The sequence below is a fragment of the Sinohyriopsis cumingii genome, unplaced genomic scaffold (assembly GCF_028554795.1).
Source record: "Sinohyriopsis cumingii isolate HCF-2022 unplaced genomic scaffold, ASM2855479v2 utg002707l, whole genome shotgun sequence".
Classification (NCBI taxonomy): domain Eukaryota; kingdom Metazoa; phylum Mollusca; class Bivalvia; order Unionida; family Unionidae; genus Sinohyriopsis; species Sinohyriopsis cumingii.
In genome coordinates this window covers 37,730-62,175 of record NW_028316277.1, presented here as the reverse complement: position 1 = coordinate 62,175, position 24,446 = coordinate 37,730, and the positions used below count along the sequence as shown (strand labels likewise).

The 24,446-nt window shown below is 34.1% G+C and overlaps 1 protein-coding gene across 4 annotated transcripts in view; it reads right to left on the bottom strand.

Annotated features, from left to right (window-relative positions):
* The window catches only part of LOC149770098 (myotubularin-related protein 10-B-like), a 95,250-nt gene that overhangs the window by 41,269 nt on the left and 29,535 nt on the right, over positions 1 to 24,446 (bottom strand). For all 4 annotated transcript variants that reach the window (XM_089949394.1, XM_089949396.1, XM_089949395.1 and 1 more), the window contains 5 exons: positions 20,466 to 20,541; positions 17,443 to 17,525; positions 6,963 to 7,019; positions 4,512 to 4,596; positions 1,319 to 1,448 (listed from right to left, as the gene is read on the bottom strand). In XM_089949394.1, coding sequence (XP_089805520.1) covers positions 1,319 to 1,448; positions 4,512 to 4,596; positions 6,963 to 7,019; positions 17,443 to 17,525; positions 20,466 to 20,541 — 431 coding nt within the window. The remainder of the gene's footprint in view (positions 1 to 1,318; positions 1,449 to 4,511; positions 4,597 to 6,962; positions 7,020 to 17,442; positions 17,526 to 20,465; positions 20,542 to 24,446) is intronic.

The window sequence follows — 24,446 nt, the reverse complement described above, 5'->3', positions numbered from 1 at the left end:
AGTTTATTTTATAGATGGAAAGTGTGACATAAATCTATTTAGTTTATTTTATAGATGGAAAGTGCAACATAAATCTATTTAGTCTATTTCATTGATGGACAGTGTGAAAAATGTATTTAGTTTATTTTATTGATGGAAAGTGTGACATAAACCTATTTAGTTTATTTTATAGATGGAAAGTGCAACATAAATCTATTTAGTTTATTTTATAGATGGAAAGTGTGACATAAATCTGGTTTATTTTATAGATGGAAAGTGTTAACTTAAATCTATTTAGTTTATTTTATAGATGGAAAGTGCAACATAAATCTATTTAGTTTATTTTAGAGATGGAAAGTGTGACATAAATCTATTTAGTTTATTTTATAGATACATTAGTGTGACATAAATCTATTTAGTTTAAAAAGTGTAATGTGAATCCATTTAGAATTCAGAAAATCTAATCATGTCATATTTATATGACATAATGCCATCCCTCTTGCCATCTGTGTATGTTGTGCAGTTTTTTGCCCATAATGATGTCACTAAAATAATTTTTGAGTAAATAATGTCATAACTGCATAAAAAATTTGTCTAAAACATTTCACATTTTTCTCTGGGTTTTTTTGGCATAGACAAGGGGAACTCACTCAAAATATGACTGGAAAAAATATGCTCCCTGGCCTAGATTACAACTGGAACAATCACAAGTTAACCAAAATAATGTACTCAGCTAGACATTACAAAATAAGCATGCAAACTACAGATATCTCAGAATATTTCTTTCATTGCACATTTCAAACTCTAGAAATGCTACACAAAGACCACAAATTTGTTAAAAAATTGGATAAAGGCAGTTAAATTATCAAAATAAGTTCTTATCTATAGAGTTTGGTGATGACTTTATGAAGTAAAAGATCATTTTCTAAATGCCAGGTTCTCCAAAATCTTGAAAGCTAATTCTTTTGTAATATTAAAAGTAATTTTTGTCCTGTTCTTATGGACAAATATGATAGTACAATAAAAACAAGGAGAATAATTTTTGGATTTAAGGGTATTTTAGTAGTCAGTGTTTCTACTATACTTTATTAACTTCAATGAAATGTGGATCTTAGGAGCAAAGGAAAAGATCTCCATAACAATGCACCACTTTTGCTTCACAGAGTAATATTTTCCATCAATAATGACAAAAACTTAACACACAATCCTAACTTTTAATTAGTTGATGCTGTCACCATCACTGTGATTGAAGCCCAAAACATATGTCTGAATTTCATAACCTGCAAATCAAGACAAGATGACAATGAAAAGTAAAATTAGCTAACTTGGTTAAAATTACCTTAGACAAAAATTAAATCCCATGTTAACATCTGTAACCCTCCAAAATTTCTCACTTCCCTGCCTGGAAATCTCCTGCTCCCAGTCACTGATGGAGTCAAACAGTGGTGTTGGACTATCTGGCAGGGAACCTGGAATGAAATAACAGTTTAGACTGTATACGTTTTACATTGATTTTAAAACAAATATGAAAATCTTGTACAGTTTAGTTTCAGAATAGACTGTGGTGAAATGTGGTCTTAGAAGCAACGGAAATTGTAGACCACCAAAGGAACCACCCACCTGGAATGGCTTTCATCATTCAAATGATTCTCATTTTTTACACCAAATATTTTGGTGAAATTCATCATTAAAATACTTGGTACTTAAAACATACAACAAATCAATGACATAAATTTAATTTCTACATACTGGGGTTGGAGCAAATTTCAAAACTTGAGTTAGTTTTGAGTTAGTATTATTTCACAGAACTAATACATAAACTGTCCATAATCTTAACAGTCAGTGTTACACACAGGATCCCCACGGCTGGGGGCACAGTGTCCCCATCATCCAGATTTGGGGGACACTCAATATTTTTGAGGGACATAGGAAAATAACATTACATAATGCACTAATCATGCTATAAAAAATTGAGATGATCTTATTTGCTTTCTAAGTTCTGACACCTTAACTTTGTGGTCTGCACTGTAGTACCACATTTTCACTGGACACTTAGATTAATAAATGTTTTATCTTGTGCTTAAGGAACTTATGAAAACATAAATATCTTTGAATATCTGGTTAATGAGCTACACCACTGAATTTTCCATTCTGGACCTTACTCTCATTTAACTTGAGTGCATACTCATTATTGATCGGCATTTAAACTCAACACTAGCTCCATGATCCACCTTGGATGCAGGAGGTCGTGGGTATCGATCAAAAGCCGAGTCATACCAAAGACTTATAAAACTCATTATTGACCAGCATGTATTACACAAAAATAGCAAAGTTTTCTGAATTACTTTTCCTTCCAAACTAATAAATCATTAAATATATGACAAATTGTGTATTTGCATAAATTTAATCTCTTTTCTCATTATCTCAGCCTCAAAATAAATTAAATCTTCCGTGCCCTAAGGGTGACTTAAACTCAGAACATTGGTTACATTGTTGCAATTCTATGGTCTTAAACTATGTAACAGAAAAGGGAAACCAACAATTTTAGTAAAATCAACAAATAATTTATTTCCTTAGAATTAGAAATTTAAATTCAACACTAGCTCCACGATCTGCCTTGGATGCAGGAGGTCATGGGTTCAAACCCTGACCGAGTCATACCAAATACTTATAAAGATGGTACTAACAGATGCCTCGCTTGGCACTCAGCATTAAGAGGTTAGTGTTAGGACTGGTCAGCCTGGTGTCAGGATAATGTGACTGGGTGGGACATCATGCTACATGTCTGTGGCATGATACCCCAGTACTAAACATCACTATAAACTGCCACACTGCAGACAACGTAGTGATATGACTGAAAAATTGTTAAAGCCTACTTTAAAAAAATCCAAATCACACAAAATCAAACCAATAATTTATTTCCTTAGAATTAAAAGTGAAAGTTCAAAAGACACTTACACTGCTGTGAATTAAATTCCAAATAATAAAAGACACTTACAAAGACATGAAATTCCAAACAACCCTAAATGTCCTATCACAAGCCCAAAAGTATAGAATGTTCCAATTAATTCCAAAAGTTATGAATATGTAGATGTACCACAGGAATATAATCCTTAATGTCTTTGAATGAACCCTCAATAATCCCAAAGTAGTCTTTTAGTCCCAAAAAAATAACTTGCAAATTTAAAAAAAAACATATTTGGTCTTTATTTTATTTTTCAGTTGAATATTTTTCAGTCCAGATGTTTTGCTGGACAATACAACTGGTGTACCAGCTGCGTTTATTGGTACAAAAACATGGAGGTGCCCACAGCCATAACATGTGAATAAGTGTATATTTAAATTAAAATTGCTGTCTTTCAGAATTAGCAGTGAAAATATACTTGGATGTTTGGTTTTCGAGTATAAAAGTGCAATTCAAGCTATAACGCTTTAGTTTGTTTGTGTCGCTTCAGATGGATTTGGCAACGAGAAGGAGGCACCACTGAATTTGCTGAGAAAAAGTTGTGAATACTGCATATGAACTTGATTTACATAAATACTCTATCATCAATTTATTAATTTATCATCAAATTATTTATGATTTTATCAATTTGTCATCAATTTATTAATTATTTTTCCAACAAAATATACAAGAATCCCAGGGAAGGCATTTTTAATGTGGAATAGTCACCCATAGATGCAGTTTCAAAGGAACTCCTGAGTAATCAGAGTATCCAGGCATATATTTTGCAAAACAGTGCCTTCCCTGGATACCATGTATTTTTTAATGGAACAACCATAACTGAACTTATCTGATAATATCTAGTAACCAATAACACTGAAATTATAAAAATATCTGTACAAAATAAAGGATATTATGATTTCTCATGTATCGGTTAAAGTTGCAAGCACTGCATCTCTCAATTGTTAGCATTAAGCAAAGTTTGTGTCTACCTCAATTATAATGTAGTCAGTGTTTAAGGACCCTGTTGAAAGTTGTACATGTACAGAGCACGTAACCCAATATCCTATTTGTAGAGAGGCATAAGACTTCATCATGTTAACTCTCTAAAGCAACCACTACTTTGGAAATTTACTGTCAATAGAGTCAATAATTATAGTTTATTAGTAACACTATGTGAAATCAGTAGGAAATAACCTGAAAGGTCTTCAAGTGCCACAATGTTTCCAATAAGTTAGCCAACATCATTCCAAACTTAGTCATCATGTAACGATTTTATCCATCTTCTTTTTACATTATTTTCTTATAACTGTTCTGTGGTGGCATATTTTTGCATTATGCCACACTAGCCAGGTATATTTAATATCCCATATATTCTCTTACCAGGTCTCCATGCACAAGGTTTAAATCTGCTGCCTATTCAACAGCCTTCTTGCAACAAATTTCTGGGTTGACAACTTTTTATACGATTTAAACAAGTTCTGAAAGTTGATTTAGAATATACTGGGGGTTCATGTGACACAACTAATGCAAATGCAAGAAATTTGTCTGCAGTGGGTTCCCCTGTGTTGGTGATTCTGACACTGACCTTTTGGTAGATTCCTGCCATATTCATAAGCAAACAGATGGGACTCTTGGGTTGGGTTGGCATAATGGCTTAAGATATTTGGAAACTGGAAAAAAATAAGTAAAGAATTACACTTAACTAATTCTTGCTTTACTGATAATTTTTGTTATAAATGTGATTAAAAAATTATCAAGCAAAAACTAATTCCATACATGGTGATGTTTAACATCTTCATAAGAATGATTAAGTAGAAAGATGGCAACTTGTAACTAACTAATAATATTTTGGTCATTTTCCCCCAAACAATTCTGCTCTGTTTTAAAGTACAATGTAGGCTGACAGTTATTTTTGCCATGGTTACAAAGCCTGACAAGCTCATTTAAATATCAAAACAAGATGTAGGGTCTCCAAAATATTGTTTTAAATATACAGCAAACAAACTTTTATTGGAACTTTAAAAAAACAAAAGAACAATAATGCATAGAGTGTTAGATTCACATTATGATAAATAGTCCATCAAATATTAGTATATTAAACTAAAATTCCTCATTTCAAAATGAATGATCTGGTGGTATACAATTAGCACTGTTAAATTATACTCTGAAAAAAAAAATAGTTTTGGTAAGTTGCTTAAGAACATGAAGGTTATTTGGGACTAAATGGCTAAGAAAACCAAGACTCTATTGAATGGACAAATGCTCTACTGGCTGAAAAGAATGTCCAGGAATTCTAGACAATGTATTTTAGTTGTTTTAACTGCTCAGAGTTAAAACCATCTCTAATATTCTTGATATATTTTCAAAGTGGCCACTGTGGTGACCATACAGGAGGTAATCAGCATAATTTTCCATTTGGACCAACCAGAGATCATTACACATCTTTTGGTGAAAATCCCATATCAATACAACCATGCAGTCAGGAGAAGTGATACAAAGATTTTCCAAAATGCTGTTGTGACAGCCATATTGGATGTGAGACTGGTACAATTTTCATTTAAGATTTACTAGACATCAAAAGTAGTTTTTTCCAGTGTAAACCCCATGCTGATAAAGCCATCCATTCAGGACATGTAGTGACATGATTTTCAAGATGGCCACTACAGTGGTCATATTAAATGTCAGATCACCATCATTTTCATTTAGAACAAACTAGACAACACAAGAAGTCTTCTCATGTCTGGCTATAATGGTATAATGGAGGTCAGATCAGCACCATTTTCATTTTGAACATAATCTTGCTCCTGCTCTCCTCCATTCGGGAAAGGAGTATACAAATATTTTTAAGATGGCTGAAGTAACATTCTTAATTTACATTTATGACCAACTAGACATCATAGTGAAAACTCCACATTGATATGTCCATCGATTCAGCAGGAGAAGCAAAAACAACATTTTTAAAGTGGCACTGTGGAGACCATATTGAATGTCCAAGCTGCACCATTTTCATTTAGGACCAACTAGAACTTGGGATGAAGGTGTGTAAAATTTCATGGCAATTCTCCAAGTAGTTTAAAATAAGTAACAATAACAAACTTGAGCTAAAAGGTGGACTGATGGCAGACACCAGACCATCACATAATCTCTACTGTCTATGATCAGTAGAGTTAATCAGAAGCGTGTTCATAGATGCCCCCACCAATATGATCCAGTCAAGAGGAAAAAGAGCCAAGTCAAACAGGGACCATAATTCCTTATAAAATGTTCCAGAAAACAGTTTAAAAAATCACAACTGACCTAGATCTTCTTAATATAAAGGCTCTTCATTTTCCCATACAAATACAGTAACCTATAATACTAAATTCAGTTTCAATCCATGAAACCCCTCAAAAAGGCCTGCACAGAAATTGAAGGACAAACTTTGAAGTAAACAGGGGCCATAACTCCACAAAATTCTGTGGTGAAAATCACAACATTACTTAGGTCTTATTATGCAAAGCCTCATACCAAATTTGATGACAATATATTATGACCTTCACAAACTTACTGAGGTAGAACAAAATTAAAGAATCTAACAAAGGTCAGTTTAGAATAAATCTGTAAGAAAACAGAATTTAACCAAATCTGGTCCTAAAACTTGATTTTAAATAAGGGATTCATCTGAATTATTCAGCAGAACTGAAACTATATGCAAACTTCAAATGCAAAGAGGGCCTGTAACTCTGAAAAAGTTTGACTGGATATGGTAAAAAAGCTGCATGTCAATAACAGCATTCAATCAGAAGTAGTGATAATAAGAATTTCAAGATGGCCACCATGGTGATCACTCTGCATGTACATTACAATTGTCATCATCTATTACACCAACCAGTCCATGGGATGAACATGTTAACTTTTATGCCCCTAGAAGTAGTGGTAACAAACTTGTGCTACCAAATGGATTAATTATGAACAATGGACAACATACCACAGTATAAACTCTTCTGGTTTCAAGATTAAAATAATAGACCAACAATGTAGCAATGTCTTTCTTTACCTGTTTGTTTTGAATTTTTGGAGAAAACCTAAAGCTGTAAGTGTGGATTCTGAAATCCTGAAAAATAAAGAAATTTTCAGTGTAAAATGTTTAATTTCATCATGCTAGCTTCCCTATACCCAATTAGGATGTATTCAAGCATCTAACAAATAATTAAGATCAATAAAAATATATGCATCCCTATAATGTGCGAAAAATTCTAATATGTTTCTGATGGTTTATATTGAAACAAAATATTGCAAATTAGTTTTTTCTTTCAATAATGATAATTCTTGTAGATTCCCTGGAATATAAAAATCAAATTTAAAAATCTAAACAACAACGTGCGTATCCATGAATTTATGCACCAACAAGGTATTTTCTGCAAAAACCATGAAAATGATACCCATGAACATGAATAAATTCACAGAAAAGACAACTAACAATTAACAAAAAACAACCTGAGAAACTACATTAAATAAAAATGATAATAATAATTTCAACACCCGTCTGTTTCAAATAAATCTGTTGAAATGTATGAACATCCAGGGGTGAGCAAATGCTATATCCCAATAACATGGATAGGTGAAATTCTTCGTTGGGCTAGTGATAATTTCTAATGGGCTTGTGCTGGGCATTGTCACACCTCTGGTACGGTTCAGCTGATGGTTTTATATTGCAACCAAGTAATTCTGATATGGGGTAGACCCCAACTCATGACTGAGATAATATGTGATAATATGTGGCTTTTTAATGATATCATATACCAATTTGTTTGTTTCTTTCTTTACAATAACAACCTCATTCAATGTGTGAAAATCTCAGTCTTTTTCACAAGGCACACTGCTTTTTTGAATAAAATTCAATTAACTACACTTAAATAATCTACATGTACCTATGTGATTGATTATTTACAAAGAAAACTTCATCAATAATGTAAAAATCACATTACCAAAGCATATCCAGACATGAGAAGACTTAATGATATCATGAAGAACAAAGAACAAGTTTTCAGCTCCACTGAATTTATTGATAATTTTTTTAAAAAAACATACAAAAACAAAAAGGGTTCTTCCTCCACCATTAATACTGGCCGCCATGTATAGCTTATTGTGTGCTGAAAAATGACGTTAAACCCTACAACAACAACAACAAAAATAGCCTATATGCCTCACATAACATTTGTGACCAAAGAGCTGCCAAAGCTAAAGAAGATACTGAAAGAGCCGATTAAGACATCCATTAGTTAACAAGTTTAACTTTAAAGGATCTATATTTTAACATGGAACAAGGTTTTGAGTAATTACTATATATTAACTTATAAGTTGAGTCCAACTGCTGCAAAGTGTACAGACCCAGATCTGGTGTTGCATAATGCACCCACAGATCTGGGTCTATGCAGTTTGTTTGAAGTAATCAGCAGAACAAATAAAAAAAGACCCTGATCTACCAATGCATTATGCAACTGCAGTACAGGGTCTATGTTGCATGCAGTTAGATTCGACTATAAGTGAGTACCGATGGTACATTATTTTTTTTAAAGAGTATTTGCTTGGTCTAGCTCTACAACAAAACTCCATGTCAATATGACATCCATCCAGTAGCATTAACAAGATTTTCAAAATGACCAACATGCTGGTCGTATTAGATCTCTGGTGGGCACCATTTTCATCTACAAACAAATGGACATCATATCAAATTTTTTAGTGAAAACACCATGCTGATATGAATATTCATTCATGAAGAGAAAACACCATGCTGATATGAATATTCTTTCAGGAATATAAAACACCATGCTGACATGAATATTCAATGAGGAATATAAAACACCATGCTGACATGAATATTCAATGAGGAATATAAAACACCATGCTGACATGAATATTCAATGAGGAATATAAAACACCATGCTGAAATGAATATTCAATGAGGAATATAAAACACCATGCTGATATGAATATTCTTTCAGGAATATAAAACACCATGCTGACATGAATATTCAATGAGGAATATAAAACACTATGCTGACATGAATATTCATTTAGAAAGAGAAAACACCATGCTGATATGAATATTCTTTCAGGAATATAAAACACCATGCTGACATGAATATTCATTGTGGAATATAAAACACCATGCTGACATGAATATTCATTCAGAAAGAGAAAACACCATGCTGATATGAATATTCTTTCAGGAATATAAAACACCATGCTTATGTGAATATTCACTGAGGAATATAAAACACTATGCTGACATGAATATTCACTGAGAAATATAAAACAGCATGGTGATATCAATATTCACTGAAGAAGAGTAGTAATGATATCAAGATTTTCAAGATGGCTGATATAGTCACCATATTGTAAAGTGAGGGAAACCATTTTCATTTATGTACACCCAGACATTTAGTAGAAATTTATAAGTGAAAACTCCATGACTAAATGATTATCCAATCAGGAGTAGCAATAACAAGATTTTCAAGATGACTGCTATGACAGCCATACTGGATATCAGATTGGCATTATTTTCAATCAGCCCTTGCTAGACATTATAAGAAGTCTTTGTGTGAAAGCCCAATGCTGATATGACCATTGGTTCAGGAGCAATAGCTGAAACAAGATTTTCAAGATGGCTGCTGTGGTGACCATATTGGATGCCCAAAGGGGCACCATTTTAATTAAAGCCCAACTATATCTTAAGATGAATACATTTATCAAGTTGAGTGGCAATCCACCCTGAGATTCATGAATAGCAATAATAAACTTGTGCTCATGGATGCTGGATGCCAGATAAAAGGACCTCATATAAGCTTTTTGGTCTATGAAGTGCAGAGCTACAAAGGGATATTTCCATAAATTCATACTTGTCTGTAAACTTAAAGTATCTACACCGTATATTATAAATTAAAACTGCAACTCACAATATCAACTGTCCTCATTTTTAATTTAAAACTGTGGACAAGTAACGAATTCTCCAGGACAAGTGATTTTTTAAAGTCTATTGTCTAGATCTATCACAAATTTTTATCATCCATGGCCACACATCTCAAATGCTGTCTGACTTGTATATAACAACATAATAACAGAATAATAATATAGTTGATAGTAAAAAAATTAATGGTGGTGTTTGTGTATGACAATTATATTTATAGGATATTGTTAAAGTAATTAACACAGTATATCAGACCAAAATCAGCTCTAGAATACATTCACAAAGTAATAACTTGGTCAGACCAGTCTAAGTGGGGCAAGCTAGTCCTAGCAGGATGAGACCATAATACAAGTCTATGAGGAAACCAATGATGTCTATGCTTCTATGACAAAGGGCTGGTTTTTGGCCCCCTCTCATATTTTCTCCATATACGTACCGTATATACTCACATATAAGCCGATTTAGGAAAAAATAAAGGCCTGGAAGAACGGGGGGTTGGCTTATCCATGGGCCAATGTCTAAACTTGACAGTTTGTAAGTCTTTTTGTTGATTACTGTAATGGCTGTAAATCTTGGGACATGAAGAAATAATATTTTCCATGTCATAAGACATATGCATGTAAAAAGAAAAAATTTTTTGGTGATCTGACACTTATTAAACTGCTATAAAGTACTATGATTGATTTTGTTATTATTTTGCATGTGCATATTTTCTGATTTCTCCAACATGAAATTAAATAAAGGTAAATACAGACTTTAATTTGCAGACCAGAGACCAGGCTGAACTATAATGAACAGTACTTACACAGTGCAAAGCATGCATAGTGTCACATAAATCCTTATTTATTCCCAAACATATTTGATGCTAATTTTGTTTTATTCATTGTTTCAACCAAATTGCATTCATCTAGATAACATTTCAGCTAGTCCTTACTAGCTGTTTCATTTACACTGCATCACACGCTCACAAATTACTCATTTTCAATGATATAAGGGGTCTTACAACTTGAGGTAATATTTATGAAAAGCTACTCACGTTTAATTGTACAAGGCACATAACCAGCACAACTTATATGTTCAAGAATATTGGTAATAATAAAGGCTAAAATTCTCATACAGTAGAACCTGTCTTGAAAGACCACCTCTTCTGCCAAAAAAGTATGGTCTCTCAAAACAGGTGGTCTCTCATAACAGGTCACAATGCTATATAATCAATAAATGTATGCATTAAGAGTGTGGTCTCTCAAGACAGGTGGTCTCACATAGCAGTGGTCTCTCAAGACAGGTTTTACTGTATAGATCAACTAAGATCGACATCAATCAATTTTAGCTTTGTGTTTTGTCTGAACAACATCATAACTTTCCACACAGTGGAAAGCTTGACGTTTTGGTGTCTCTTTTGTTGATAGTCAGTGAATTTGTCTTTCATTTTCCAGCAGCAACATAGGCCAGTTAATCATTAAAACCCTGAAACTGGCTTGTGTTAGGACAGATTTTTGACCGGCAATTATACCAATACATTGATGTGTAATTGCCTTTCATTTCATAATATTAGCATGATTACCGTAGTTTTGTAAAATGGGGTGTAAGGCATACCTGTCAACTTTTCAAAAGTCAGGTAGGGAGACTAAATAAAAAAAATAGAGAGATTGGGACCTAAAATCAGGAGGTTTTTCCAGGCATTTTTAAAGCTTTGTTTTCACTAAATATTGATCAATCTTCCTGGTCCAATATATGTGAAAATCGCAAAAAGACTCGCTGTTTTTCCCTGTGACACGCCCTATTTTCCCCTAGGACGTGCCCTATTTTCATTATCTGGTCAGCTATGGCCAAAATGCAAAATAGCTAAAGGTTAGTCTTAACACATTAATCCCTGGAGGTTTTTGTCGTTTTCACCTGAAAGTCGAGCAGGAAACACATTTTGAAAGCTATTTCTGAATACATCCTAATACATCAACTTCCAGGTGAATTTCCAATAACCTAATGCCTAGTTGTGTTAGAAACTTCGTTTTTCATTGGCTATTTGGCTTGCGCATGAGCAGAAGGTTAAAAGTTGTTCTTTTTTTTCTTCTTAATAGAGCCATTATTTTCATATCGAGACCATTCTTTATTCCAAATGCCCATCTTATCCTACTTTTTGCAATGGTTCATCTGTCTATTTGCAGTTCATACGATCCTGCCTTAGATCTGAGACCCAAAAAGTCTAAAATCCGGATACAAAATCGATTCCAACCACGGGCAAGTTTTGGGTGGGAAAAAAATCAGGTCCAAAAAATGAGTTTTTCCCTCCATATTTTGTAGTGCAACTAAAACTTCCAGATTATTTGGTATCATTGTAGAGCTACATCTGTCTTCCTTTCTATAATACCACCCGCTTTAGTGTATCATACATGATCTTGATGCTACACAGCTCAGCAATAGGCTACTACATCCTGCCATGTTAACTCATCACCAGGGGTTAATGTGTTAAATAAACAAGCAAAAAAGCCAGCCTGACTAATCAAAAGTTAATCCTTATCGATGCAACTATTTTGTGAAAATGACTGGCCCTCCGTCATCATTCAAAGAAACCATGTTCTACGCTACTATGTTTTATGCAAGCACCATCAAATGATTGGCAAATAAAGGATTCCCAATTTTGCTGAACAAAAGGTATCTAAATAGGCAGCCTCATGGTACCGTACAGGTGGTAACTGATTTACCTTCGTATATATGACCTTATTCCCTTACTATAAAACATGTATTCTGAATTAGTTTTTTAAGGACACATTTGTTGTGTGGTATATATTTTCATTACTTCTTTTAATTTAACGATGGTAATTAACATTGGTTCATATGGTATAAAAATGGCAGGTGTTCACTCATGCAAGTTTCTTTGGTGGGAATGGCGCTATAGCATATGGAGTTGCAGCATTCGTCACGATCATTCTTGGGATTGAAATAAATTGTCGACAATTTTGTTGTTGTGTTTTTTTTTATTTGTGTATTGTTCTAGAGGTAAAAACAATTAATTAATTTACATGAATAATGTTTAAACTTAACATTCTATTTAGTGAAGAAGCGATTTCTTTCTAGTAAAGTAATTATTTCAACACGATGATAATTCACAGGTGATACAATAGAACATGTAGGACTTATCTTTTTCAAGAGAAATGAAAATCGAAAACATAATGTAATAATCGGGAGTGCTCTGCAAAAATTGGAAGATATTATGAAATCGAGAGGTAGGCGTGGAGCGACCCCAAAAATCAGGTTTTTTCCCTCCCCGTGTGAAAGTTGACAGGTACGGTGTAATGTCGCTAACATCAAAGCAAACTACAACTCAGCTTTTATGGTATAAGCATAATTTTCGAAGCATTATTTCTGAAATTTCATTATTGTATTTTGGAGATATCATTAAAGTTTAGCGCAGTGGTGCCCATGATTCGATTCCAAGGGATGTACTTCATTCAGCGCACATTCAAACTTACAATGTACATGCAGTGGCACCATTATGTAAATACGTCATACTGGGATAAAATTTTAATGATTTAGGTATTTACAATTTCAAGGCAAAATAAAAACATAATTACTGGTGCAGTGATATAAAAGTCCAATGCAATAATGCACAAACAAACAATAATCAAGTCAAAAGGGAAAGTTAGTGTTACAGCAACTCACGATTGATTGCTAAATTGATGTCTTCGTTCAATCAAATTATACACAAATCTAAATTAGGTAAAAACAATAAGAAAACAAAAAATTAAATAAATTACTTTTCAAACATGTTTATACCATTTTTTTTTAATAATGCATGCCAACCTTGAGATAAGTACACATGTAATTTTTGCTAATATAAGTTTGCCTAAAACAAATGCTTTTAGAACTTACCTTGTGCATCTTGTGACGTCTCAGAGTTGAGGGTCGGCTTATACGCGGGTCATGCACTTTTCAGTGTTTATACCTGTTCAGTTTGCGTGATCGGCTTATATGTAAATAGGCTTATATGCAAGTATATACGGTACATTACATGTATAAGGTGGTTACATTTCATTTGTGATAGAAATTTTATGTCCACATGCCAGATGACATGTAAAATGCAAGCTAAACAGAGATAAAATGCTAAAATTGTCCAACCTTTCCATGTATTTCACCTTAGTGGGACTATCCATAATTATTCCCAAAATTTAAAATGAAAATGTATACTTGTATCATTTTTATGCCATGAAGAGGTATCTTAAGGTTGAATAACCCCTGAATTGTGGAGAATGAGATATTGCTATTTAAACCAAACAGATGAATAAAAATATTAGAAAGATCAAAATGGAGAAGTCTTTTTCTGGCTATTAGATAATGCCTATTTGTCTGACTGGTGGTGTGCAGTTCTTCTTATTCGTTTTTTTTTCTCTCACTCTTTCTTAAATTGTACTGTATTACACATAAGGTGAATACCTCATGTCTACCAATAGTGCTTTGTATATCACTTAAAACCTTTTATTTGGTTTAGAATTTTTTATTTGCTTTAACAAATATCTATTTTTGAACTTCTTTATCTACTCGAAACTGGAAGTGGGAGAGGATTTGGCTTTGAAGATTCTAAATTATTTCCTGTTTATTGTGGACCTTTGGTATGAATTCTAGAGTGATCATTTAGATTACTGTATCAATATTGGCTCATTTAACTTGCAATCTATTCAATTTCTGAAGCTTTAAGACTTGGTGGACATCCAGAGTTCATAGTGAATACTTAATCCCTTGCCCACTGTGTCTACTTTCAGGGCATGGAGTGGGCAATCCAAAATCTACAATGCCAGTATTCTAGTATAAGTGTATAATACAACATTTGTAAAGTATCTCCCATGCTTTGAGATCAGGGGTCTCAAAAACTTGAAGGCATTTTCGATGGCACAAGGGCCACACCACCTTTGTCATCTCTCTTGACACCTTGTGATGCCAATCATTTTGCGTGCAGTTGGAGACCCCTGCTTTAGATCATGCAGATTCTGTTTTTTTTAACTAAAAACTCATCATACTTATTTGAAATCTTAATGATACATGCACATATTCCCAGTCTAATCCAATTCAATTCAGAAATATGGCCTACAAAATGATTACAAGGTCAGCCTGTCAAATGCAGATCACTTGCCACATATACGCATAATGATGCTGATCCATATTTCTGACTTCAGTACCATCAAGATCATTTATGATACACCAAAGTGAGCACTACAGTAGTCCCCCTCTTGAATGGCCCCCCTGACCAGTGGCCACCCGCTCCTTACGGCCAGAATCCGTTGGCACCGACGAGTTTGTGTTCAAAAGTACCCCTCGCGAAAGGCCACCCGGCTAACGCGACCAGCGGCCAGCATATTAGTGCAATAATATAAAATTTGCCCCTCACAAGCGGCCGCATTTTATTTGAATATGTTTCCATAACCAGTATTTTATTCATAACGTATGTTAAGTAATCCGATTTCTGTTTCCTGGTGTCAGGTTTTCGTTACTGAATGAAGTTTTGAGTAAAGTACATGTACCACTAAGGTTAATATTATATCATTTACGCCTCACGAGAAGCCAAATTTATTCCATAAAAACCGAGAAAGACTCAAATTTTAATACATGCAAAAGGGTAATCCAATTAGCCTTACTGCTGTGTTATCATAAGATGTCCGGTTTAGTCACTCTGATAATTGTTAAGATTACAATTATTGAACAGTAGTAACAGCTGAGAAGTGGCAGTATCAAAGTATCGATGTAATACCCAAGTCAGCAGGAAAATGGTTTTTATGGCTTCCCTTAGTAAAATGTTCACTTTGATAATTAGTGGCTATTACTACTGACAATAATTGTCAAAATAACAAATCCTAACGGTCGCGAGGTCAAATCTGCGTGATGTTAAGTGGTACATATTGAAGTTGTTTTGGCTTCACTCACTTAGTGCAAAGAAATGTATAAAAACAATAGGGTACCAGACTGTGACTAACGAATAACGTGACAAGATCACTTCCTTTAAAAACACTGCAATTTGTTTAGAGGCATAAAAAATTGTTTTATCAGTATTGTAGTTGGCAACATGAATAACTTACTGCAAAAAGATCAACATGTCATTGAGGAAAAGAAAAATTATCAGTTTAGAAGAGAAAGTGAAAGTAATTCAACTGACCGAGAGGTTCGGGGTGGGGGGAATGGGTTGAGGATCCTTGCGGAAAACTAATGTCGGAAAGACTCAGATAAACAATATCGTAAAAGATAAGAAACAATTTTGCAGAGGTGAGAAGGTGAAAAGGACAGAGAAAGGAAGATCGTTTCAGCCAGGAGATGTTTGTATCCTGATTTGAATGACAAGAAAAAGCAACAATTTTGCCAGTTGAATTGGGATATGACGACTTTACCGCAAGTAACTGTTGGTTGCACAGATTTCAAGTGCAACACAATGTTAAGTGTTCTGTCCTTAGTGGAGAATCAGCTGATGTTAATAATGAAGTTGTCGAAGATTGGAACAAAAGACTAAACGATATATGCAGGGGATATGACAGCAAGGATATTTTTAATTGTGACGAGACTGGTTTGTTTTTTAGACTGTTATCAACAGAGTGACAGATGATGTGATCTGTAACATAATTATAAAGACAGTTTTAAAACTATATCAATGGTTATTCATAACATTCTTTTGAAAATGATGAAACAGTTTGTTTTTCATTTATTTCACAACATGCATGTGATATTTTAATGAAAATATTAAATGTTTTAGAATTAAATGTACTTGTGACTTTCTTCATATGTTTTTACTTTTTGCATTTGTCATCCCCCTCTAGAAAGGCCACCCTCATTATAAGGTCACTTCCCTGCTGCATTAGGGGTGGCCTTATAAGAGGGGGACTACTGTATTACAGAAAAGTAGACAGATGTAGCTCTAGAATGACAACAAATAATTAGATTTTCTAACTGCATTACAAAATACAGATGGAAAAACGTAATTTTTTATACCTAATTGTTTGAACCAGATTTAGCATTTGAATTTTAGCCTTCTTGGCCTGAGGTCTAAAGCAGACTGAAGTGAACTGCACATAGACAGGATAACCTTTGCAAAAAGTAAGATAAGTTTGCAATTTGGAGTAAAAAGTAGCTATGACATGAAAATGGTGTGTCCAATAAGCAAAATAAAAAAACCAGTCCAAATTTTACCCTTCTGCACGTGCATAAATTAAATAGCCACTCCAAAACAATGTCTTTAATACATCTAGGCATCTTGGAAATCTCTTGGAAGCAGATGTATTTATATTTATTCAGGAGGACCCCCCCCCCCAAAGTGCTGTTCCTACTCCCATTTCAGGCAAAAATGCCAAAGATTTCCAGGGGTTAACAAGTTAATATGAATCAAACTTGCGATATAAACCCATATTTCATATCTGATTAAAACTCGATCATAAATGTGGACTCAAGACTGGTATCCAGCAATTGCTGATGGATGGAAAATGCAAAACAGGTGAGCTGGTAAGTGCCTTTTATGTTTGTATATTTGTTTGCTAGCTGAAATATTCAGAAGAATCAATTGATGGAACTGAAAAAAGTGGTATGGATGACTCACCTTGCAGTGGACTTCTAGTGTTTTAGTGTGAGAGGACAATGTCATTCCCTTGGTCAATTTCTTTCGTTTACCATTACTGGCCTCTGCAACACAGATATGTACAGTTAAATTTACATTTATCAAACAGTACTTCAGCTACAAATTAGAGGAGGCGCATTTTAATAATGGATATTATCAAAGTGCATGGTAAAATTACTCTTTGATGTTCCATATTGTATGTGAAACTAACTAAAGATTGAAGTGGACATAAGATAGTTCACTTCAATGACATCTATATGTACAGCCATATGCAAGGGAAATTTGCCAACAAATCTAGGTTAGTGGTTAGATTTCTGACATTTAATTGAGTTTAGATTTTTTAGTAATAGCAGTGATATTAATTAGAGATCATTTGTGCAGTTTGTGAAATTTTCAGATTTGTCTATTTTTAGTAACAGTGACCATCATTTGTGTGTGTGTGTGTGTGTGTATGTGTGTGTGTGTTTTGGATTTTTAACATAGATTAAAAAAATTTCAGTCACATTGCTACGATATCTGCAATGTGTGTTTTGGATTTTTAACATAGATTAAAAAAAATTTCAGTCACATTGCTACGATATCTGCAATGTGTGACACTTTATAGTGATGTATAGTACCGGGGCAACATGTCACAGACATGTAGCATGATGTCCCACCCAGTCACATTATCCTGACACCAGGCTGACCAGTCCTAACCCTAACCTCTTAATGCTGAGCCCCTAGTGAGGTAGCTAACAGTACCATTTCTATAAGTGTTTGGTATGACTCGGTAGGGGTTCAAACCCACGACTTTCAACATATGAGGCGGATGCTCTAACCACTAGGTCACTGGAGCAGTCTGCCATCATTTGTATAAACTTAAAAGGAATTACATGCCAGGATGCTTTCTGTCAAATCTGGTCAAGCTCAGTTCAATGGTTTGTGAAAAGTCAGCGTTTTACTGCTTTATTATGATCAGTAATGGTGGCAATATTTAAAAATGGATCAGTACCGTTGGTACAAATTTGAAAGGCTTCATGACAAGATACTTTCTGTCAAACTTGCATAAATTCTAATGTTACAAAGATTGAAGAGTTTTCATTCCATATGTTTTGCCAAGTATATCGAACATGCAGATTCATATAATATTTGGAGCTAGGAATTGGGATTGTCCATTCTGATGTTGTTGTTGTTGTTGTTGTAGGGTTTAACACCATTTTTCAGCACAAGAGAGGCTATACATGGTGGCCAATATAAATGGTCGAGGAAAAACCCAGGAAAATCCTGGAAAGAACCACCGACCCTCAAGAAGCTACTGGCAAGCTTTCTCATATACCCACATTGGCCGAACCCAAGACTCGAATCCATGCAAACTGAGGTGAGATGGCAATGATCTGTAACAGTAATCACTTTAGAGCACTTGGCCACTCGTGGCTCCCATCAAATTTGTAAAATTCTGCTGAGCCTGTTTTGAAAAGTAATTTAAATTTATTTCTATTTTCATTAGTGGTAGCCTTATTTGATAGTGGATCAGCATCAATGTGCAAAATATCTTTATTCCAGCATGCTTTATATCAAATTCAGTTGAGCACTTGTAAGGTCTTCATGAAAGGATGCATTCTTTCAAACCCAGCCAAATTTTACTTGGTTTTTAAGAAACTAAACAGAGCAACTGTTGATGGACAATAGATGACAAATGATTCATGATAGATGTAGGGCCATACAATAATTTCACCTGGCCTTACAGCCAGATCAACTAATAAATTAACAGTCATTTTAAATGCAGGAAATTAATATACAGTGACACAACCTTGATGAGATATTTATCTGCAAGTAAGGTCATAGAGGCAGACATGAAGAGCAGAGGGTAGATGGTTCACAGAATAGGGAAGATGTAATTTTATTTCTATCTACAGTATAGCTCACACAATGTTTTGTTTCTCTACGCATAATGGTGGGGTGGAGACAGCATGGAGAGGATTAAAGAAAGCCCATCCATGCTGCCTCCTTGCAAACTCGTGGAGTCATGGCAAAGAATCACTCCGCATGCCATTCATCACTGCAGAGCCACACCAGAGATTAGTCAAAGGTATTGCCAACTGATGCAAACTAGCGGAACCAAATCATTTCCCTTATGTTACATATTACCATTAACTTGGGAGTTGCTGTCATCTATGTGATCATACTCAGCTTCTTTTCTTACACTTAAAATAAAATTCATCAATAAACAGTAAGATTGTGTTATTAGGAATGCACTTGGAATTTTTACACTGGTGATCAAGGCAAACAGAAATTTTGCATAGATGTAGAGAAAACCCCTTTTAAACATGTGTATTGAATATACTAAGCTCTTTTATCAAAACGTATCATCTACATAAAGATGGATATTTATTTCATATCCACTTCTGAATAACTCTGACTTCTCACTAGGTCCATGTGCAGGCTTGAGGCACAGGCTGTTTAACTTTGAATTCAACTATCAACCATTCTGATGTCTAAAATCCTCTCCACAGTGGAGATGCATAACAAGTGCCCACAGAGTTGCTGTGATTATATGCTATGTACTTACTCCTCAACTCTAACACATCAACATGGAGCAAACTTGAAGGAGATTAAGTGCCCCAATGCAATGGACAAGTAATGAAAAATCATGTGACCTGTACTGTAGCTCATACTTTTCTAAATTACATGCATATTGCTTTGGCAATATTGTTTTGATCTAAACTTCAGCACCCTGTCTAAGCAGATTGGTCTATAAACTAATCTGGATTCTATTTTCTAATCAATGAAACACTAAAACACCATAAAATATTAAAAACAATGACCTATACTAACCATGGCAGCTGACCTGACACCATAACATGAACATGGATGAAGTAGGCAAGGACCACACAAACAACAATGCTATAAGGTATTTGCAAATGTTATATAACAGAAGCTTCAAGAGAATGATTATAATTGTACACACATATTTAATGTGAGAAAAGTAAAAAGAAACTGATGTAAGCATAGTTATTAAGACGTACCATGATAAATGGCAAGTATGGAGGTGAGTGGGACTTCCTCATCAATAAGAAGATGATTCCTTTGTCTGTAGTTCGACTGAAAGGACAAAATATTTTAGTAGTCAGATACATGGCATAGCTATCAAGGTTATTTCTTCCATTTCAAGAAAAATCCTCCCTCTTCTGTCTTTTCTTTTGTACCTTCTTCTTTCCATCTGAAATCCTCTTCAGGAAAAGAAAGTAAATTGATCTCAATGATGTGCATAGAAGCAAGGATTACCGTTATTTATCCAACTGTGTTAATTTTTAAAAACAATTATGCTTTTCAACTATAATATGTGTGGAAATAAAAATTGTAAATTTTCTTGAATACTTTGTCTGGAAGATTAATATCTCAGATATGTGCTGATGACTCTTGCACATTCAATGTGGGTTAAAAGTGATCAAGATAAACTATGTTGCATTAAATACCTGTTTGCAAATAAAGAACATTTAACATGATAATGTTTTTTTTTTTTCCCCTCAAATAAAGGATAATGGTTGTTTTCCTATTGTTTGCATCTCTTTTTGTTTGTGCAAATACATTGTTTTTTTTTAGATGAGTCTGCATATACAAACCTGCCATCTTGAGTGGAATGAAAATCAGTGTGCCAAAAGGAGAAAAAAAATCAGGATTTGAAGTTTTTAAAAAACAGAATCAGTATTTGTGACCATATAATTATAAAAACTTTACAAAGTAAATGACATCTGTGCTGTCATATGCTATTTACTTAATGTGAAAAACGTATGCTACAGTAATACTGTGAAAATCTATCATTTTTCCATTTTCATCTTTTATGCTGATAATATGTGTAAATTCAATTAAAATGATAAATATCAGCATAAAAAATGAAAATGAAAAATAATAGATTTTCACAGTATTGCTGAAATGTAATTCTCAAAGAACTGCTACATCACTTTTGCTTTGCTTTAAGGAGGAACAGCCATTGTGAATCAAATGATGAGGAGCTCTTTTTTGTTATTTTCAAAGATTGGGATTTGGGTTTAAAAAGTCAGACATCTGAATTTTCTGATCAGAAAAGGGGCCCCGAGTGGCCGAGTGGTCTAAAGCGCTCTCCGTTACAGATCACTGCCATCTCACCTCTGTCTGCGTGAGTTCGAGTCTCGGATTCGGCTAATGTGGATATGTGAGAAAGCTTGCCGGTAGCTTCTCGTGGGTCAGTGGTTCCTTCCGGGTTTTTCCGGGTTCTTCCTCCACCATTAATACTGGCCGCCATGTATAGCCTATCATGTGCTGAAAAATGGCATTAAACCCTACAAGAACAACAACAACAACTGATCAGAAAAAAAATTCAAGATGATCCCACTAAGTAAATTGGGACAAGTGGCAGGCCAGTATAATATTCCAACTCATTTATCTTTTCCTGTAAGAGTGACATTCCCTCATCTTGCATGTGACCATGGAGTCAAACTGACTCTACAATAAACAGAAATGATGAAACTCGGTAATGAAAATTTGATGGCCTCTATATAGGACAAGAGGTATACTATGATTCAATTTATTGAAAATGAAATTATTTTAGCTCTCTCCACATACTAGCTCAGGACTACACATTGTTTAAATAAAGAGTGGCAAGAATACACCTATCTCTTGAAGAAATAAAATTCAGATTTGGATACATGCTGGACTTAGCCTGGAGAAGATAAAACAAGGGCATGGCTGACTATGAGGTTATTGACCAATAGGCATCAATGAAATGGACATTTGGTCAAGGTATGCAGTCTGGAACTAAAGTTACCATACAGAAACCATTATCTTCTTGTTATACTTACCGTGACCATGACCCTTGACCTTTAGACTACATAATCTATGTTTCTTTATGGCACTAAGTGCAAATCATGCATAAAGTTTGGTCAAGAAACTTACCATAGAATAAAGTTATTCTCAAAAACCCATTTTTCTTTGAGCCACAATTACCAAGACCTTTGCCCTTTCTGCCATCAAATCAACAGACCACTTCCATACCTAAAGTGCTAACCATCCACAAACTCTGGTCAAGATCAGTCAAAATCTAAGTCATTAGGCAAAAGCCTTTTCCTTCTGAGCTTGACCCTGCAAAAACTATTCAGCAATAAATATTTTTTCATTTCAAGCAATGGTTCAGAAATATCTGAGTGAAAAAGAGAGGTCATTTTTATTGTCATTTTTTTATTCTTTTCCAAAGTTTTTGACTCTGTTGAACATGTAAAATTACTGACTTGCTTAGTGAAGAAAGGTATTGGTGGAAAGCTGTTTAAAAGTTCCAGTCCTGATGTCCACAAATATATGTTCATGTATAATGATGAAAGGGCAATATATATAATTCTTCACCTGCAATATTAGCACCAGACAAGGCTGTGTATTAAGCCCTCTTCTGTTTAATTTACATATAAATGATTTAGTAGCAGACCTCCAACAAAACTGTCATAATGGTATCTATATTACACAAGAAATATCTGATAATGTGCCATTGCATGCTGATGACATTGCAAACTATGACGATACAGTAGTTCTTAACAAAGGGCAAATTAATATTGTGGAGACATTTTGTGAAAACAGTGTAATGTGTTATTTCAGATAAAACTAAAATAATGGTATTCAGAAATGGTGGATTTTTGATGAGTGACTAAAATTCGTATTATAAAGGTAAACAAATCCAAACCATATCTGGGTATAAATACATGGGATTATATTTTGCCCCTAAACTTGTATGGGCAAAGCATAGCAAGAACTCACTATTCAAACAAATAAGTCTCTACATAGAGTGAGTATTATTCAAAATAAGTTAGGTAAATTTTCCTTGACCAAAGCTTTCAAAACTGATTTCTTTGGGTTTTTTTTAAAAGACCTGAAAAAGTCTTTTGACTCTAATGATCATGCAAAATTACTTAATTAACATAGGTTTTTGGTGTTGAGCCATTTAATGTTCAAGACTCGATGTACAAAAATCTGTTCATGTGTGCAGATCGAGGGGCAATATACATAATTCTTCACCTGTAATATTGGCACCAGACAAGGCTGTAAATTATGCCCTCTTCTGTTCAATCTATTTATAAATGATTTAGTATCAGACCTCAGACAAAACTGTCATAATGGTATTGTTATTACACAAGAAATATCCGAAAATTACTGCTTTGTTCTATGCTGATGATGTTGCAAACCATGCTAATACAGTCAGTTCTTTACAAAGACAAATTAATATAGTGGAAACATTTTATGAAAACAGTGGAGTGTGTGTTAAGTTAGATAAAATTAAAATTATTGTATTCAGAAATGGTGGATTTCTGAGGTGTAATGAAAACTGGTATTATATAGGTAAACAAATCCAAACCATATCTGGGTATAAATACATGCGATTCTATTTTATCTTTAAACTTATCTGGATGAAAACAAAGCAAGAACTTGGAATTCTAGACAAACAGTGGGTATTATTCAAAATAAATTAGGCAAATTTTTCATGACAATGTCTTTCAAACTATTTTATGCTATCTTCAGATATGGATTTGGCAAATAGCTGGTCTGAACAGATTTAGGAGATGAAAAAGTATTTTTGTTGAATTTCAGATGTCTTAAAGACAATCTAATTCAGGACTGGAATTCAGCTGTATATAAATCTCACAAGGCATATGACAATAGTAAATTTTATAATACTTTTTCCATTCAGTTTTGTACAAGGATTAATTTACCTACCAATCTATAAAATGCATTAAGCAGACTCCATTGTTCAGCTCATAACTTAGCTAGAGAGGAAGAATGGCATAATGCCATCTGCCCTTCAACATATATGTAAGTTAAATGACAAATAGTACATGAATATCACTTTGTTTTTACAATGCCCATTTTATGTAAATCTTATAGATTCATACCAGAAATCTTCAGCAAAATACACTCATGTGAAGAAATCTTCTGTTCTCTGATAAGTCAAAGAACCATGTCATAATATCAACTTGCACAATTCATCT